The sequence below is a fragment of the Podarcis melisellensis genome (genome assembly GCF_964234715.1).
Source record: "Podarcis melisellensis genome assembly, chromosome: 1".
Taxonomy (NCBI): domain Eukaryota; kingdom Metazoa; phylum Chordata; class Lepidosauria; order Squamata; family Lacertidae; genus Podarcis; species Podarcis melisellensis.
The window spans coordinates 29,726,926-29,745,225 of record NC_138528.1 but is presented as its reverse complement, the minus strand read 5'-3'; the positions used below and the strand labels follow the sequence as shown (position 1 = coordinate 29,745,225).

Sequence of the window (18,300 nt, the reverse complement as noted above, 5' to 3'; positions counted from 1 at the left end):
TGTCCCTTTAACTAGCCGCGGCCGCCAGGAAGAAACGCATGCGCAGGGCGAGTTTGGCTTCAGGGGTGGGTGGGATGGAGGGAGGGAGACCCAGCGGCGGCCGCCCCCCGGTGTCGCCCTCGGGCGCTTGAGCTAGTTCTTATCTATTTTTTGCGCGAGCGCCTGGGCCCGAAGCGCCGCCTGCAGGTTCCGCAGACCGCGGCCCTTGCGCGCAGGAGGAGCAGCTGCAGCAGCATCTGCCCCGCCGGCTCCTCCTCCTCCTCTTCCTCCTTGTCGTCCAGCGGGCAAAGAGAGCCGCTGCCTCAGAGCGGGCGGGCGGGCCTTTGTCCCTCCGGCTCAGCCGCGCACACGGCTAGCGGGTCTGGCCGAGAGTAAGCGAGCGAGCGCGCGCGCGCCCCTTCCCCGGCTTCCCTCCGGCGCGCGCCCGCCTCGCCCCGCAGCCGCGCTCTTGGCATTGTGACAGGAGCTGAGCTCACCTGCCTCGCAGCCGGCCGGCTTTGGGCTGCGCCTCAGAAGGACCCCGAGAGGGGGAGGAGGAGAACCACCCCCGCCTCCCTCTCCCTCCCTCCCTCTCTCCCCTTCTGCAGCCAGCAGAAGAACGGCTCCTCCGCTCGCCTGCGCCTGACTCCCGCCGCCGCCTTTTGTTTAGCTTCTCTCAGCCGCCGGGCGGGCGGCGAGTCTCTCCGTTGGGGCTCCCTTGGGATGGTTTCGTGGACTTGCTGCTCTACCGGCTGGCGATGCCCTGCTAGGTGAGTGAGGCATTTCAGACTGAATAAGAATTAGGAACATTTTTTTTGAAGTATGCATTTCTCCCACCCCCCAAAAAACCCCTAAATCCGCATCATTGCTGCGCCCCTGCATGTGAACGGAGAGCGATTTCGTGCAATCGCTTCGGGGCTCCTCCGCCCTCCTGGGTTGGCGGGCGAGTTTGGCCCTGGGCTCCCCGGGCGCTGCGGGCTCCGGGCGTGAATGAGCCACACCCTCTTTGTCTCGTCTGTCTTCAAGGGCCTCGGCTCGCTAACTGCCATGTCTCCAGCAGCGGCCAGCTCGGGCCCCAGCAAGCGCCAGAGGCCGGGCGGCGCGGCGGCGCCCTAAGCGAGCGGGACGCCGAGCCGGTGGATGCGGCCGCCGGCATGTCGGGCGGCAGAGTGGACGGCGGCGGGAGCGGCGCGGCCGCGCATCGGAGGTCCGAGGCCAGCGAAGGGGTGGCGCAGAGAGACGAGGAGCAGGAAGAAGATGCGGAGGAAGATCTCCGAGATGGAGGGGTCCCTTTCTTCGTCAACCGAGGCGGGCTGCCCGTCAACGAGGCCACCTGGGAGAGGATGTGGAAGCACGTGGCCAAGATCCACCCCGAGGGAGAAAGGGTGGCCCTGAGGATCCGGGGAGCCAGTGACCTGCCCAAGGTGAGAGGGAGTTCTTTTCTGCAGGCGTGAGCTGAATCTCGGAGTTACAGGCTAGCGAATGAATGAAATGGGAAGATGGAGGGGGGAGGGGGAATCTGGGATTGAAACCCGGCAATGTCAAGATTCTACAATGTCAAGAAACTACAAGAAAGAAGATTCCACCTAAACATTCGGAAGAACTTCCTGACAGTAAGAGCTGTTCGACAGTGGAATTTGCTGCCAAGGAGTGTGGTGGAGTCTCCTTCTTTGGAGGTCTTTAAGCAGAGGCTTGACAACCATATGTCAGGAGTGCTCTGATGGTGTTTCCTGCTTGGCAGGGGGTTGGACTCGATGGCCCTTGTGGTCTCTTCCAACTCTATGATTCTATGATTCTATTCTATGATTCTATGATTCTAATTCATAGTGAGGAAGGAGGTGAACTGCAGAGTGAGCATGCAAACTGCTGGGGTTCTGCCTTTGCATACCTGAGATGGTATCAACAGGTCTTTGATGTTTTTGTGTCGTCTACATTAGCGACTTCTTGTTCGTTAATGGAGTCAGGATCTTCCATAGCAGCACAAGGGAATGCAGAATTCTTGGAACAATCTTTGGGAATGCTGCCTGTTTTGATGAGGAGTGTGCTCAGATTGGCTCCAGAAGTGCCCTTTGTGTGCATGAGTGATTGAGGTAACTCAAGTAGCCTCTGATAGCACTATCCGGCTTTTGAACAACTTTGTTGAAATATTAATGCTGAAAGCATATGAGGTTGGGACCTGTGCTGGGATAAAGTAACTGAATAACATGCACAACATCATCCAAGACTGTATAACTGTGTGTTGAGAACTGACTTGCAAAAGGGCTACAGAATAGGCATACTGCAACTAATTTGGGCTAGAAAAGGAACCGTTTTGAGGAAGAGGCGCTATTAGGAAAAGCTTTGCCATAATTTTTATACTGGATGGATGAGGCTAGTATACTACTCTTGATGCTTACAGTATGATATGAAAAGGTCTCAAAGTCTCCCTTGTCCTGTCACCAGGCACGCAACATTGCAACAGTTTCATTTATTGAAACAGGAGTGTTACACCATTTGATTCCACTGGAGACATTGTGGTTTTTAAAGGGCAACATATAGATACTACATTTTGTTAAAGGGCAATGCACAAAATAGAAAAGCTTCAAATCTGTTGACCTGCCACCATAAGACGTCAGATAATACGGCTTTTAGTGGGAAAAGTTTATAGCCATTGCAACATTAAGCCGATCAAAGCTTTGGGATTTTGATAAACTCTGGGGATTATTATTATTTTTAAATGCAGTGGAGGAAGCCAACTCCTTTCCAGTTGTGTTCAAGTACAGAGGAGAAAGAGTTATTGGTTGCTGTTTCCACCTGTGTTTTTTAAAGGGCACAATCACTTATTGGAGGCTATTTCTGCCCTTCCTTTTAAAGAATAAAATATTAGTGAAACCTATGTGACTCTCCAAAGATTGAAGAATCAGTATACTGGTATATATTGGGGGGAGTGGGGCTAAAGCATGATCTTTGAGGTAGTCCAGGACACCGAATGGGTTGGGTATTTCTCAGATGAATCTCCATGAAAGTGTGGAGGAGTGGCTACACGAGTTAAGCCCCAAAACATCATAAAACCTTCCCCAACAGGAGGTTCCCAGGGAAGGCGCTCTCAGCTTCCACACAAGAAATGCTTCAGAATGCATTGTAAAACGTACGACTACTTATAACGGTTCTAACCAAAAGGTGCTTTCAGAACACCAAGAGAGCAGTATGCCACCTGTATGAAGGCAACAAAGTGTGTACACAGACCAGAAGATGCATTTGCAGACGGGAAGGCAGCAAATGCACTTTACCGTTGTATGTGTGTACACACCCACAGACTAAGGATTGCTCTTACTTGCTGTGTGCTGAAGGTGTCTCTGAAATGAACCAACGTAAGAAACCAAATTCCAGATCAGAGCAGCCATCTTATTATGTTGTGGCAAAAATGACTAGTAGCCATCAACATTTATCGTGGTCTGAGCTTAGTCAAGGTGCCTGAAGTGATCTAGACACTAAGTGCATAGGGAAGATTCAGGGAAAAGAGTTGCAAAAGAGTTGTAGGTGCCGACTTGTATCAGATCAAGTAGTGTAACATTTAATGGAGGCAGACAAAATGTGAATGCCACAAATCTTAACAGTCTCAGCCCTTAGTCCAGTGGGCTTGGGCGGCTGGGGTTTTTAATAGAATCCTGCAGTCCAAATCCTGAGGTGCAGAGAATGGGTTCGGGGTGGACCAGATACCTCTAAGCACGTGCTCAGCCCAGGAATTTGTGGCCAGTACCAGAATCTGGCACACAAGTTCTTTCACAAAAACATTAACCCCACCTCAAGCATTCCCGCCCCCCCACCACCACCACCAGAACAAAATTGGAGGTAGGAGAGCTTTCAGAGTGTTCCTAGTGTTAGACAGTTGGCAGTCAGAAGCTCTTGCTGATCTACTGGAAATTGGGATGCTGACAAATTCCAACTAAAATAGAAACAGGAACAGAAATGGCCAAAGTTCACTTATTCACCCCATGTGCAAAGTAGAAATCAATCCAGTGAATACAATCAATATTCACTGCTGTGGTTTCTTTTCGTCCACATACAATATGTATTGTGTTTCCTTTGCACTGAAATGAATGAGGCGCAATAACACAATGACAACATAACTTGAATAATTTACTGTGTAAATTATGTAGCAGTTTTTGGAAGAAGGCAAACTGCAGTGGAATGGAAACAGTGCTGCGTGCAACTGATATGGGGCAGGCTGGGAAGCAATGCCTTTGTACATCCTTAACTGCCAGTCACCTGGAGAGCTACCCATACATCTTCAGCTACGTTCTCCACACCCTTGATCTAGGGAGATTCCTCAGTAGCATGTGACGGGATCCCTGTTGTGCACCAACAGCGGGGGGAAAAGCTTCCAGGGGTTTGCAATGGTAGCAAGCAGTTAAAGGTGCCAAAACCAGAAGGTTTGCCACATGGCTGCATTTTCAAGTAGCTTCCATGCTGAGGACTACATGCATGAGTGGGACCTTGGCTGCTGTTACCATGTATGGCAGATGGTTAGCATGTTTGCCTCAGACAAAACAGCTGTTAATAGCAAGTGCAAGCAGTATTAAGCAGAGTCCACTCTACTTCTCCATTTCAAGAGTGCTGGCTTTCCATCTGTCCTTGCTCTCCCCAGACTGCTGTCTCCCTTGGCTCACCCAACTCAGCCAGCTGGCATTGCAATGCACCCAATGCTGTCTTTCCCTTCCTCATGCTCTTTAGTAAGGTTGGGTAGCTTTCCATAATTTATTTATTATAAAAAATCCAATACACAATTCTCTGGGTGATGTGTAGGAAGTTTTTGGACAAGTTTTTAAAGAAGAAGAAGAACAAAATAGATAAAAGACCATCCAAATGCCACCATATCATCCATAATGAGCACAGAGAGCAAAATCTAATAGCAGCCACAGCCACTTGTATCAAGTGGTCTTGATCTCAGAAAACTAAAAACAGCCCAGCTGCAAAAGGTTAAAAAAAGTATAAATTGTTCAATGTAATTAATATTAAAATGTTATTTTAAAATGGGAGAGTGTTAAATAGTTGTGGGAGAACAAAACGTTGTGGTGTGCAGAAAGGCCAATTAAGTAGGTGCCATGGAGGTGTTCCTCAGTAGGGTCATGGCTGCATCCATGGAGTAACTCTCTGTGCTTGAGCTTGAAGGAACACTTTAAAAAGGGGCCTCCATTGATTATATTAAGGTACAGAGAGGTCCATAAGGGGAGATTTGGGAATATGGTTACAGAAGATCCAGAAGGACTTGTTTATTATGAAAGAAGTGAACAAAAGTGCATCTCAGAGTTAGTACTGGGCTATATTATGTACCACCTAAGACCACATTAAAGGTACATAATACTTTATCATTGTATATTATTGCCAAATGTTTTCCCTCAATGCTTTGAGATTTAATGCTAGAACACACTAGACCTGCCAAATCTCCACAGTTCCAAAGCATCTCTTTAATACTTTTTTCTGTAGCCTTCATATCTGGATGAGATCCAGTCCCAAGTTCTCAGAGTCAAACATGGGTGGCTGGCAAGTCTAGCAGTTCAATGCCAGGAATTCACACTTAGATTTATGGGTTTTGTCTGTATTGCAAAATGCAACGAGAGTATTTTGTGTGGGAGCGGTTGCAAACTAACAATGGTGTTCACTGTCCTGCCTCTGAGGAAATATATATGCTTTGCAAATCTTCTACAATGTAGACTCTCCTGCAAAGCATTGTCTTGGTTGGGGCCCCTCTAAACCTTGACGACTTTAATGTTGCATTAGGTGCCCAGTTATCTCTGTTGGTATCCTACAGTGATTGCACACTGCCAGCCCACGTGGGGACCATCTTATTACATGCAAACCTTTCTGCTTCCTTTCAGATATTCCCCTGAATGTGGTGAAACAATTCCTAAACATGTTAACTGGCTCAGGAATCAAACTTAAGAACAGGCTTTCAATCCTTGAAAAAAATCCAAAATGTCTAAGACCAAACAGCCATGCATTTAAGGGGGGGGAGGAGGACATCATGTGGACACCCCTACATTAAAGGGGAGAAAGGCAGGTGCAAATCCACATTTTTCTCTGATGTGGACAAGCACACTGTCTCTTCTTGGCTGTGTTGCTGACTTCACCGAGTAGCCATGAGCATGACACTCTGCTTTTCAAAGCTCTTCAGAAAGGGCTAGCAGCCACAGATTTATGTTTCCTTTTAGCAGTTGCTTGGATCAATTAAAGCTTTTGCTTGGACATATTTTGAGTGGAAAGCAGCAGGGCAGTGTCCCAACAAAGCATTAACACAGCTTATCAGTTAGCTCTGAGATAAAAGGGACAGATTACTGTCTCTCATTCTGCCCTCCCTCCCTTTCACTAAGTGAAGACTAGGATCCTGGATAAAGAGGAAACCTTAACCTAGTCTGGGCTCCAGGCCCAGGTTTGTGTAGAGTATACTGAATTCCTCATCAGTTTAATTGCCTAAGTGAAGGACTAGTTATAGGTATTAGGAGATTCTTCTGCACTTTTAATTGGTTTCAGTTACACTGGGAATATTTCATATGCGCTTGGTAAAGCAGATGGGGAGAAGCAGCAACAGCAACTTCTGCTTCTTCCAGCAGAGGAGGAAGCAACTAAGAGTACTGTTTTTTAACACAGCTGCAATTTAGATAAGGCACAACTTCTGTATGGATTAGGTTAACTAGCAACTCTTCTAGTATTTGGAAGGTTGTGTGTGGAGGTTTGCTTGTTTTTAGGTTTTTGTGCCTTGTTATCTGTAGCTTAGCTCCTTGGCTTAAGGAGTGTGTTGTTGTTTTTAAAAAAGAAAAAAATCTGGAATCTCCAAGGCAGTTCTCTGCTGTACAGCTCTTACACCTTAAAAATGCCCAAGTGCCTGCACTGCATTTCTGGAAGCCCATCTAGCATTATGACTTTGCTTGGCAAGTACATTTCAGCTCTCCGTTTTCTCTTTCTCCGGTGCACACCCTTTCTGGAGAAACTAATAACTGCTAAATGTTGCACCCACCTGAAGTCATAGACCTTTAATGGCTCTGCCTAAGGGCTGGTCTTGGTGCATTTAGCATGCTTAGCTTTCAGACCACAGCTCATCATCTTCAATAGTAACAAGCTCTTACAGCACTAGGAGTGGCTGTAGGTTCTCTAATTCCTACCCCTCATTTTAATCACCTTCTGCCAAGAGTGACTGCATGATACTGCTAGCTGGGACTCCTGCGCTGTTGTTCCCTAAGAGATGTGAAATGTGTTCCTCATTCACAGGAACAATCTGTCCATTTCACCTGCATCTACTTGCTGCTGCTACTTGTTAATGTTGGCATAACACTCCTTAAGTCTGTGATGCACATTTTTTATTTCGGCTGCAACTGCTTTCCAAATCACTTTGTGGTATCCTCCCAGCTCATCCTGCTCTTTCCTTTTTTGAGAATTTCTTGAATTTCTTTTAGCTTATCTGAAAATGGAATAATTCTCTCTTGCTTTCTTGCTCTGCATTACTAACCTCAGGTGACCGGTAATAAAAATGAGCTATTCCGTGTGGTTCTGTGGAACAATGATTCAATGTGCCTTCAGTGCTGTGTCTGGGTGTGGGCTGTGTCTGTAAGTTGATGTCTGTTTGGTGATCTCATACCTTGCCTCCACCCTCCCCCTCTTATGCACAGATTCCCATACCAAGTGTGCCTACGCTCCAGCCGTCCACTCTTATCCCTGAGCGCCTGGAAGCTGTACAGCGTTATATCAGGGAGCTTCAGTATCCTTTTAACCTCAGCCACATTGCCAAGGAATGAAAAGGGAAGCCGGGCAAGTTCCCTGCTTTGACCACAAAAAAGAATTTCTGCCTGCTTGGCACTTTAGACCAACTGGGGAAAGAAGCCCAGTCCCCTCCCAAAAGAAAACTGCTGTTTGTGGTTTTGCCATCTAAAACTAGCTTCCTTTTGTTTGTTCCCTTGACATCTCAGCATCCTCTGTGTAAGCAAGATGAAGTTAATCCATTGCAGGCTTCTGGTATGAGAAATGCATTCTACTTGATGCCCATTGTGCAATCCAAAAGGAGGAACTCTGCATTTAATTCTTTGAGGAAGGTCAGGGACAGGAGATAATGTGCTGCTCTCCTCTGCCTAGCTTTGGTAAGGAAGAGGGATTTAACATATTGCTGAAGGCTCTTGGCTATGCTAAAAGCCAACTGTGTAGGTGCCCATAACTGCAACTGGCACCAGTGGGAGCTTTTCTGTGGCTGCAGGGCCAGAGAGGGGTTAGAATTTCATTAGTATTGTGGCCAGAGGGAGAAGGGTTAAACTTCTCCATGCACAACTGCAGCCCTGATGAAAATTGGGAGCTATGGACTTGCTATTAAATCATAAAAGCAACAGCCTTGGCATGGTTTCTAATTATGCATTTAGCATTACATCTGGTTTGTCCCAGAGCACCCAATTTCTCTTTTTGTTGTTTTTGTGCTCCTAGCTAGGAGTTTTGTGATTGTAGCAACTTTCCCTCCTTCCGTCACCTCTTCCAAGCTGTGTGGCCCTTAATTCCTTGTTCCCAGGTACAATCACACTGGGACACAGTTCTTTGAAATCAAGAAAAGCAGGCCTTTGACTGGGTAAGTACTATCACTCTGAAGTCATCCCTGTTGGATCTTACCTTCTCTGAAGACTCTACTGAGGCTGGCCAAAAGGCCCAGGCTGAGCTCTTTGTTGGCTGAAGTCTCAATGACTTGCCTCCCAGGGGAGGCACAGCACAAAAACTGAACTCTTTAAGTTGGATGCAGCTGCTGGGAGTTTTGTCTTCTTGCCCAAACTACAGTACAAGAGCACAGTACTCTTCCAGATGCTGAGGACCCATTAATCAGGGTCCTGGAAAGTATGCATAATAGTCTGTAAAGAGCAAAGTTCTGTCTTTATTTTCTGGATTTATAAGCCTTACACAGTCCATATACTCCCTGCTTCAGTATCCCTGAACTCCATGCAGCATAGTATCTCGGAACCTCTGTCATTATTGATGTCTTGCTTACATAAAGACATTTAACGAACACTGGAGCTGCACATTCCTGATTACGCATGGCTTTTTGCAGACTTCCGTTCCACCTTGCACGTGTTCCTCCTACCTTGGGACATTGAATAACAGAAGAGGAACACCACGGGTTTGATCAAAATAGAAATTAATCCAAATATATGTGCAGGATGCAGTCTGGCTTGGAAGATGAATTGTCACTGAATTATTGAAGGGAAACTGTGTGTCATCAGTGAGGGAGAGGGATGTGGTGAGGAACTGAGTCTGAACCAAGCAAAGGGCTTTCCCTCTGTTCTTGTGTGACCAGACCATTCTGTCTTCTCCCAAACCATTCTCTCTACCTATGTTCTGCTTGACACTAGCTCCCCCCCTTAATTCTCTTGCTCCTCCTGTTGTCCTGTTCCATAGGCTGATGGATCTGGCCAAAGAAATGACAAAAGAGGCTCTGCCAATCAAGTGTCTGGAAGCTGTCATCCTGGGAATGTATCCTTTTCTCTCAGGAGAGTGTGTGCATATCAGTTCAAGCACAGTAATTTCAACAGGATGGCTTTAATACTGTACCATTTGAAGCCCACCATGTAATGTCCTGTCAAACCAGCTAGCAAAATACATCTGGTATTACCAAGCATTCTATTTGGGGGAACAAATTCTTACCATAATAATAAAAAAATATTCAGGAGGTGACAAAAGACCGACATCAAGGAAGGGCATGGTGAGTTTCCTCAGGCAGGGAGTTCTCTTGTGTCTCAATCAAGAAGAACCAAATGAGCTTTGTACCAAATAGCCTTTTTGGTCCGCTGATGCTTCAGGACTATGCCCAAGTACATGGCTGCATGTGGATATCACCTAGAGGAGAAGGTCCCTCCAAAGCAGACAGGTCTGTTCAGCTTGTATCTTCAGGTGAGATCAATGGGGTTTGCTATCTAGATCTACCTATTTGCGTAGTCCTAAGAGTAGGACATAATCAACCAAGGTGGCTAAGATATTGTTGGAGATGTGGGGAAGGGCCCTTACTATATTCTTCTTTCTGTTGTACCACCTGTTTCCTGAATACTTCACCATTCACAGTTACCTCACCAACAACATGCCAACCCTGGAGCGTTTCCCCATCAGCTTCAAAACCTACTTCTCAGGGAACTACTTCCGCCATATTGTGCTGGGAGTGAACTTTGGGGGCCGCTACGGTGCCCTGGGCATTAGTCGGCGTGAGGATCTCATGTACAAAGCGCCCACCTTCCGCACACTGAGCGAACTGATCTTTGACTATGAGGAGGCCTACCGGCGCTGTTGGCACACCCTAAAAAAGGTGAAGCTTGGCCAGTGTGTGTCCCATGACCCACATAGTGTGGAGCAGATTGAGTGGAAGCACTCCATCTTGGATGTGGAGAAGCTGGGCCGTGAGGACTTCCGCAAGGAGCTCGAGAGGCATTCCCGTGACATGAGGCTGAAGGTGAGAGGGTGGGAGGTGGTGTTACCTTGCGAGTAGTTTATTAACGCTGAGTTCTGTTTGCTGGGGTCAAGCCTTAAAGCCAAAAGCCCTCGGTTGAGTTTGTCTAGTTCAGGGGTAGCCAACATGTTTCCCTCCAGCAGTGGCGTAGCGTGGGGGGTGCAGGGGGGCCGGTCACACCGGGCGCAACATCTGGGGGCTAGGGTTAGGGGGCGCAAATCCACGGGTTAGGGGGCACAAATCCACGGGTTAGGGGGCACAAATTACTTGCCTTGCCCCGGGTGCTGACAAAACACGCTACGCCACTGCCCTCCAGAGGTTGTTGGACAATTACTATCATGACCATTATCATCATCATTCATTAAATTTGTATACTGCTCTTCATCCGTTGATCTCAGGGGTGGTTCACAGCATAAAAATACAAGGTAAAAACGCAAAATGCATAATAAGAAAAAGAACAAACCAAACCAAACCAAACCAAACACCTCCTCTCCCCTCCTACAATTAGCTCCAATCATGCCTGACCATTGGCCATGCTGACAAGGTCTGATGGGATTTGTGGAGGACACCGTGTTTGCTGTCCTTGAATCCTCTTACTTGGATGCCTGTTAATGAATTTTATATGCCATGCTTTAGGGCAAAGTCTTTAAGAGTCTCTTGAGTGCTAGGCAGAAGTGGGCTAAGGAATGGAAAGGAGAGGAGAATTGTTTGCTTCTCCATTGATCCAGGTCTCAGATCTGTCTGTTTACTCAATTTTTATATTGTGTTTTTATTAACAAACTGATAGCCGCAGTATCTCGTTTATTCTGTAGATGTACCTAGGATTCCATCAGGCTGCAGCAGACGGAGCCAGGGCTACTCTCTCTGTGAGAGAGCAGCTTGCTTTGGTTCCTCCTCTCCCTGAACTGTTTTATATTCCAGTTGGTCATTACACAATAGCTACTATATTTCTGTAAGAATTGGTGTGTAATTTGCTTTCCCATGCCCCCCCTTCCTTCCTATCTCCTTTTTGTGTGGTGTCTTTTTAGATTGTAAGCATCTGGGCAGAGACCAGTTTTACTGATCATACCTAAGCCACTCTGGGAGACTTTCTAGTGGAAAAGCAAGGGAAAAAATGCTTTAAATTAATAAGGCGTTGATGTTAGATGATGCAAGACAGCTCACACTGTAGTAAAATGCATGCAGAACCACCAAGAGTTGGCACAGTAAAATGGCCAAGAATATGAGCTGGGCCATCCCTGATTCAAATCCTACTCCGCCATGCTCTGCAGCTGCAGAAGTCCCATCGGATGTTCGGCTTCCAAAAATAGTTTGCAAACCAGAACAGTCACTTCCAAGTTTGCGGCATTCGGGAGCCGAAACATTTGAGACCTAAGCTGTTTGAAAACCAAGGTATGAATGTAAAACTTGGCTCTCCCCATCCTGGTGCATTCCTGTTTGGGCCTATATCTCCAATCAGCCCCAGCCAGCGTGACCAATGGTCCTAGATGGTGAGAGTTGTAGTCCCAAACATCTGGAGATTTGCAAGTTGAAGAAGGTTGATTAATGCAACATATTGGTTATGTGCTTTGAACATTTCAGAAGGAGCTATACATAGATGCTTAGTGTTAGCATTCTCTGCCGCAACCTCCTTCTCCTTGCTCGTAATGTTTACTGCACTTGTCGGATGTGAATTTACATGGCTGCTGTGGGAAGAACATAATGGCTTCTTCTGCTCATTGTCACTTTCCTCCTCCTAGATCAGCAAAGGAGCAGGGCCACCATCGCCCACCAAGGATAGGAAGAAGGATGTGTCATCCCCACAGCGAAGCCAATCCAGTCCACATCGTCGCAACAGCCGGACAGAACGGCGGTGAGCACAAAGGATGTTGATTCTATGTAGATGACCAGTCCTGATGTGGGATTTTTATCCCCATCTCTCTCCTCATTTATTCTTATTCATTTCACTAATGAATCACTTCCCCTGAGACACTCCACAGCAATTTGCAATATAATAAAAATGTATTTGAAGCAGTTGCCTATATAAAAGCAGTTAAAGCAATTGCATATAGAAAATGATTTATATGAAACAGCAATAGCATATACAGTGGTACCTCAGGTTAAGTACTTAATTCGTTCCAGAGGTCCGTTCTTAACCTGAAACTGTTCTTAACCTGAAGCACCACTTTAGCTAACGGGGCCTCCTGCTGCCGCTGCACCGCCGGAGCACGATTTCTGTTCTCATCCTGAAGCAAAGTTCTTAACCCGAGGTAATATTTCTGGGTTAGCGGAGTCTGTAACCTGAAGCATATGTAACCCGAAGTACCACTGTACATACTATTAATTAAAATCCAATAGCTGTAACAACTTATTGTAGTTTAAGCATGCAAACACATCTGCAGTGCACACTTTTTGAAACCTCATAGGTGGTTGTGAGCTGAGGCACATGTCACAAAAATTTACTTGCATCTTTTGGGTGCATACAGCCTCTGATTGCTACTTCAGCAACACCTCACTTTCCATCTCTTTGGATGTTGTGAAGTTGATCATAGCACCCACCAGCAACTTTGTTACATTTATTTCTTTGCTATCTTTGAACTTTTAAGTGCAGCTCCTCAGTGGAGCCCTCCGTTCTACAGAGCAATTCTGCAGATGTTTATTTAGGCAAAAGCCCAACTATGTTCAGTAGAGGTGTGGGGAATCTTTGGTCCTCCAGATGTTGCTGAACTATAGTTCTGCTCATCCCTGGCTATTGGCCATGCTTGCTGATGCTGATGGGAGTTGTAGTCCAGCAACATCTGCCAGGTCAAAGGATCCCCACCTCTTCCCTAGCAAGCATGTGTTAGGATGGCAGCTTCAGTGTTCCACAGGGTTGGGGCAGACATCTGACCTGCTTCTAAGTCAAGGAGGTCTTCTCTCCCTGATATGCACAGCAGAAAATAAATCCATGCCATCTGCAACCTCACCCACTCCCCTCTGGCTTGGCCAGATCACCATGGGGAAGCTTAGCAAGAAGCTAGCACTACTTCCAGCCTTCCCCAAAGCTGCCACCATCTCTCCAGAGGTCCCCCAAGCATAAAGCAGATGGATAGTTGGGGACTGAAAATGTGGCTGGCCAAGCCAAGACTTGGACCTCTGCCTGAACTTACTCTTTGAACATTCAGCATGTCCAGCTGGCTGAAAATCCCTCCCATCACTGTAGTAGCTGGGTGGGGCATTGAGAGGTGCATATTCAACCCTCTCTTTAACAGTTGGGAAAGGTTCTGCATGACAATATTCCATTTCACTTGTGTTCCTCCCTTTCCCCCTTTCTCTCCCCTACCCTTTAGACCATCTGGAGAGAAGAAGCCTACAGAGCCCAAAGCTATGCCGGATCTCAATGGTTACCAAATCAGAGTATAAAGAAGTCTTCTCGCCATTCAAGGATTGTTTTCTGGACACTTATTTGGACCGAGTCTGCCCACAAGGGGCGCAATGTGTGGGGAAGGGGGCACAGGGGCATGAAGTGCTGGTTTCCTCCGAGGTATTTCCTGCAATGCTGACCGCCCCCCAGAGCACTATTCTGTGGGGTACATGGCATTCTGGGAGTTCTCTTCTCTGACTTTTAAAGGGGTGATTTCCTCCCCCTTTATATATATATATTGTAATCCAGCAGCTAAACAAACTGCACAAGCAGTGGACTCTGCCAGACAGTGTTGCAGTGTTGTACAGTATTGGTAAGAAAAGTTGTCTTTTTGGCTGAGTTGATGGCGAGACCCTTGTGTTCGCCAGCCCAACGGGAACTGAACTTCTTTTAATCCCTTTAGAAGGGCATATTTTCCACCCTTATTTCTGAAAGAATCAAGCTGGTATGAGGCCTCAGAGAAGGAGAAGTAGGGTCTGGAAACAAAAAGCTGAATCCTGCGGAAGAATTTTTGAATTTGTACCTTCTGAGAATTTTAATATTTTTATCGAGTTGGAGTGTGGAGAAAGCAAGCACCGTCTTTGCATATGCCCTGAAACCACCATCTTGTACTTCTGTTTCAAATGATGGAGTGCCTTGTATGATGAGAACAATGCTCTCCTGCAGTTCCTGCAGCAAGGTGAAGGTGGCCGGTTTGATGTCCCAGGAAGTGAGCCTTCATAGCAGGCAGATCAGGAGACATTTCTTGCATGCAGAAGCCAAATGAAGGATAGTAGCATCTTAACCGGCCTAATCGTGGCCCTCAGCCACTGTGATGCATTCAAGAGATTGGTTGGAGACCAGTTTTCCATCTCTTTGCTTTCTGGTGCTATTCTGGTGTCTCGAGTGCATTGGCAGAGCATCATAGCCTTTCAAGGTGGGAGTGTGATGTGGATGCAAACAGCAGATCCATATGACTTGACTTCATGAGTATTTCTCCCTTTTAAAGAAAAAAGGATGTTTTGCGCTCCCTCTCTTTTAGCAGCACAACCCTTGCTCGTTCTCTTTATCAGGGTGTTGATTTGTTGTCATTTAAAGATCACACACTGATTATTCTTAAGGTATACCCATGCCTTTTCTTTTATGCAGATATTAACATATAACTGGGGTACCAGCCACATCACGTCCTGTGCATCTGTCACTGTTTGTGCCCTCTTTTCTGGTCCGTCCGTGTGCCCACCACCTCTGCCAATCATATTCTAGATAATGAAAAGTGTGGGGTTTTCTATGTCTGTCCTTGACTGAAGCCTTGTGTTGCCCTTCTGTCTGCCATGTTTTTAGCAGAAAATCTGTGCCAGTGCACCTGTAAATCCTTAAAAAAAAACTTAAGTCACCTTGTTAATTAAATGTGGTAGCACGTCTCAGTGCTCCAGCCATGTCCCTTTCTCAAAAAACATGGATGGATAGGTGGGCTAGTGGCTGTGGGTGCAGTCGGAACAATTTCAGCACTTGACTTAAAGGGGGGGGGCTCTGCATCTGGAATGGTCATTGCAGATAGTGTGTATGCAGAAGACATGCCCTGGGATGATAAAGGATGATAAACTGAAATGTGGGGAGGACTAGTATGGCCACAACCTTAAAAGAAGCCTGCTCTGCAAACAGGGCTGAGATGTCCCTCCCCAGCAGCAAGTGAATCTGAGATGCTGCTGCGACAAATGATACTCGCTCGTCACTCATCCCTGTTGATTAGCTGATGGCCTCCTTGGGCTCAATTGGCTTTCAGAGCAGTGTGAACTCGTCAGTAGCTGAGAGAGGGGACAGTTCACAAAAGGGCTCATGTATTATGTAAGGGACACAGCTTAAAGCAGTGAGGGGAAACCTGATGCTCTCCAGATGGTCTTCTGACTCTCTCTATTCCTAGCCAGCATGGTCAATGGCCAGGGATAATGGGAGTTGCAGCCCAATAACATCTGGAGGGTTGCAAATTCCCCATCCCTGCTTCAAGAGTGCAAAGCACTTGCTCCACAGTATCATGTTTCCTAGTTCTCTTGTTCCATAGGATCTGTTCTGGCTGTGGATTTTCCATCATCTTTTTCAGGAAGTCTGATTGCCTTTTACTACTCTTCCACCCCCCTAACAGACAGTATTTTCCAGATTTTTACTTAAAGAAAAACAACAACTCTTTTTACTTAACTGCCTTTCTGTAGCAGGATTGAGCTGGTCTTCCTCTTGACTAGTGAGCTGCTGCAAAGTAATTAAACATTTCAGAAGATGGTGTGCTGTGGGTGTCTCTAGCTATAGGGCCAGGGAGTGTTGTCTGTGATCGGTATTTTATTTGTGAGTTGTGGACGGAGGAAGAGGCAATATGGCGTGGGGCTGTAGGTCCCAAAGACGAGGTGAGATCTACAGTATGTTAACATAATTGGGGTGGGGGGGGCGTGGGAGTTCACACGTGGAATATTTAACATGTCTTACTACAATACAGAATGTGTACAGACACTTATGAGCCAAATGCAAACATATCATGTTAGAAAATGTTCACAGATTTAAAAAACAAAAACAAAACACACTTTTGGAGCATTGTTTAAGGAACCATCCAACATGCTTGTTGCCTGTCTCCTTTTGTGTCTCTACAATTAAGAAGAAAAAGATTTTAAATATGACTGGATCATATTTATATTTAAAGATGGATGTTCTTTTTGTAGTTCACATTGAGCCTAATTTTAGGTAATAAATAGTGAAATTCTACTGAAAACGAAGCCCGTATTAATCCATTAGCAGCTGCCTGTGTTGAAATGTCTGAAACATATTCCTTTTTAGAATAGTGGGTCCTGTCATCAAACGCCAACTATCCCTTGTTTTTTCTCTTCTCTAGCATGTTAACTGCCAAGTTTATCTGCAAAAGAAATGCATAATGAAAGGGGGGGGGGAGGGATCACATTCATTACTGGGGCCATGAACCTTTGGTGGCTGAGAGATGAGCCTTAATGTTTAGACATCCTCCAGAGCTGGAGAAGTTGAGCCAAGTTTCAAGATTAGATGTAAAGGAGGTTGGCATCCATCATGTGGTCCTTGAGCTGAACTGATGGCGATATCTCTGCAGGAAGGCCCTTATAAAGAAGCAATCTAAGTTTGGTGGGTTGCATTGTTTATGAAACTTGCAACTAATGAGAAAGTAAACATTACACACAATTGGAACAAGTGTTCTTTTGCAAAGCCATGTAGCAGTCTCTGCCTGTTTTCGTTTTCTTAAAAATTTTTAAAAGACTGGCTGTAAACAGAGAGAATGCTTTAGTTGGCAAGCTGGAACAGACTCTGAGGAAAGCTGCAACCAGCAATTCAGCTGTGGCAGAGGTGAGAACTGGGTATATTTGCAACAAAAAGGCACAAGGGGAAAACAGTTTTGGTGATCTTGAGAGGAAGAAGCTGTTTGCTGTGTCTGCTGAGCTTTATAATTACAGCAAAGGGGGCTGTGACAGAAGGTTAGGAAAGAACTCATCAGTTGTCACCAGACTCGTGGGTGTGAGTGTTTTGAACCAGGATGTCAAAAATGTCAGAATGACCAGTTCTAGTGCTTTGGTAAAAGAACGGTATTGACTTATAGCAGTTGAGCCTGCTAGGTCTCCCTGCCTTTACAGACATTGGACGAACATTGCAGCAAGGAGATGTCTTCCCCACACCCAAGCAAACATTCATGCCTTCTTTCTACACAGAGCAGCATACGTCACTCTGGCCAGGACTTCCCATCACTCCACCTGCCCAGATGAGGGCATAGGTGGCAAATGCCCAAATCTTACAGATAGTTCCCCTTTCTAGGCTCAGAGCCCACTGTCCCAAGCTCACAGATAAGGGTAGCATCAAAGCAAGCCAATTAGCCTATATCAAAGCAAGTGATTATAAATATATATGAGCTCAGGGTTACAACAACTACCAATTAATTGTGGGGTTACCTTGCTCCCCAGTTCAGGGGAACAACAGGTTGACTTAAAGTGGTTCTGATCTCTACCTGGAGGAAACACAAGGCACCTGTTGGAGAACCTCTGCATGTTGCAGGCACCCCGGAACAGGTCTGGAACCAGTTTGTACAACTGAGAAGCTGCTGTTCCCCTTGATGAACAGAGCCTGTGCCTCCAAACAAGCACCACCCAGCTGCCTATTGCAGAATATGATGCATAGTGGAAGGAAAGCTTGTTTGCTATTTCTGATTTCTACACTGGGGAACCTTTGACTAACCTTTGGGCTCCTGGCATCACTGCATCAAAATCAACTGCCTTTGAAGGATGGCCAGTAAACAAATCACTGCATATCTCTTCTGACCCAAACGTATGTGTCTACACTTGTCTTCTGCTTGTGGAATGTTCTTCCCAGGCAGGTCCTTATTACATATCTTGAGGCACCAAGCAAAAAAAGTTAATATTCCCCAGGCCTTTGTATAATTCTAATCGATAGCCTTTTAAACTATGGAGGGGGTATTGTTTGTTTGTTACAATGGTAATGTTGAGTTTTTATATTATAAACTACC

At 46.1% G+C, this 18,300-nt stretch overlaps 1 protein-coding gene across 3 annotated transcripts; it reads left to right on the top strand.

Annotated features, from left to right (window-relative positions):
* The first annotated feature begins 251 nt into the window (after positions 1-251).
* On the top strand, positions 252-16,533 carry VASH1 (vasohibin 1). 3 transcript variants are annotated; one of them, XM_081914103.1, is made up of 8 exons: positions 252-749; positions 1,040-1,403; positions 7,623-7,711; positions 8,504-8,560; positions 9,379-9,453; positions 10,039-10,420; positions 12,157-12,269; positions 13,726-16,533. In XM_081914103.1, exons 1-8 carry the CDS (start codon positions 703-705, stop codon positions 13,796-13,798), a joined length of 1,200 nt encoding a protein of 399 aa, XP_081770229.1. In that variant the 5' UTR covers positions 252-702; the 3' UTR covers positions 13,799-16,533. The 3 variants fall into 3 exon arrangements, with proteins under 3 accessions (XP_081770229.1, XP_081770228.1, XP_081770230.1); XM_081914102.1 differs by having other exon boundaries at positions 1,037-1,403; XM_081914104.1 differs by having other exon boundaries at positions 255-749; positions 1,006-1,403.
* Positions 16,534-18,300: the final 1,767 nt, after the last annotated feature.

Bases quoted from the DNA above. Each gene is read 5' to 3' on its own strand.
- VASH1 (XM_081914102.1), top strand. From the start codon at position 703: ATGGTTTCGTGGACTTGCTGCTCTACCGGCTGGCGATGCCCTGCTAG. The intron at 750-1,036 runs GTGAGTGAGGCA...CCATGTCTCCAG, and splicing joins GGCTGGCGATGCCCTGCTAG to CAGCGGCCAGCTCGGGCCCC. The intron at 1,404-7,622 runs GTGAGAGGGAGT...TCTTATGCACAG, and splicing joins GAGCCAGTGACCTGCCCAAG to ATTCCCATACCAAGTGTGCC.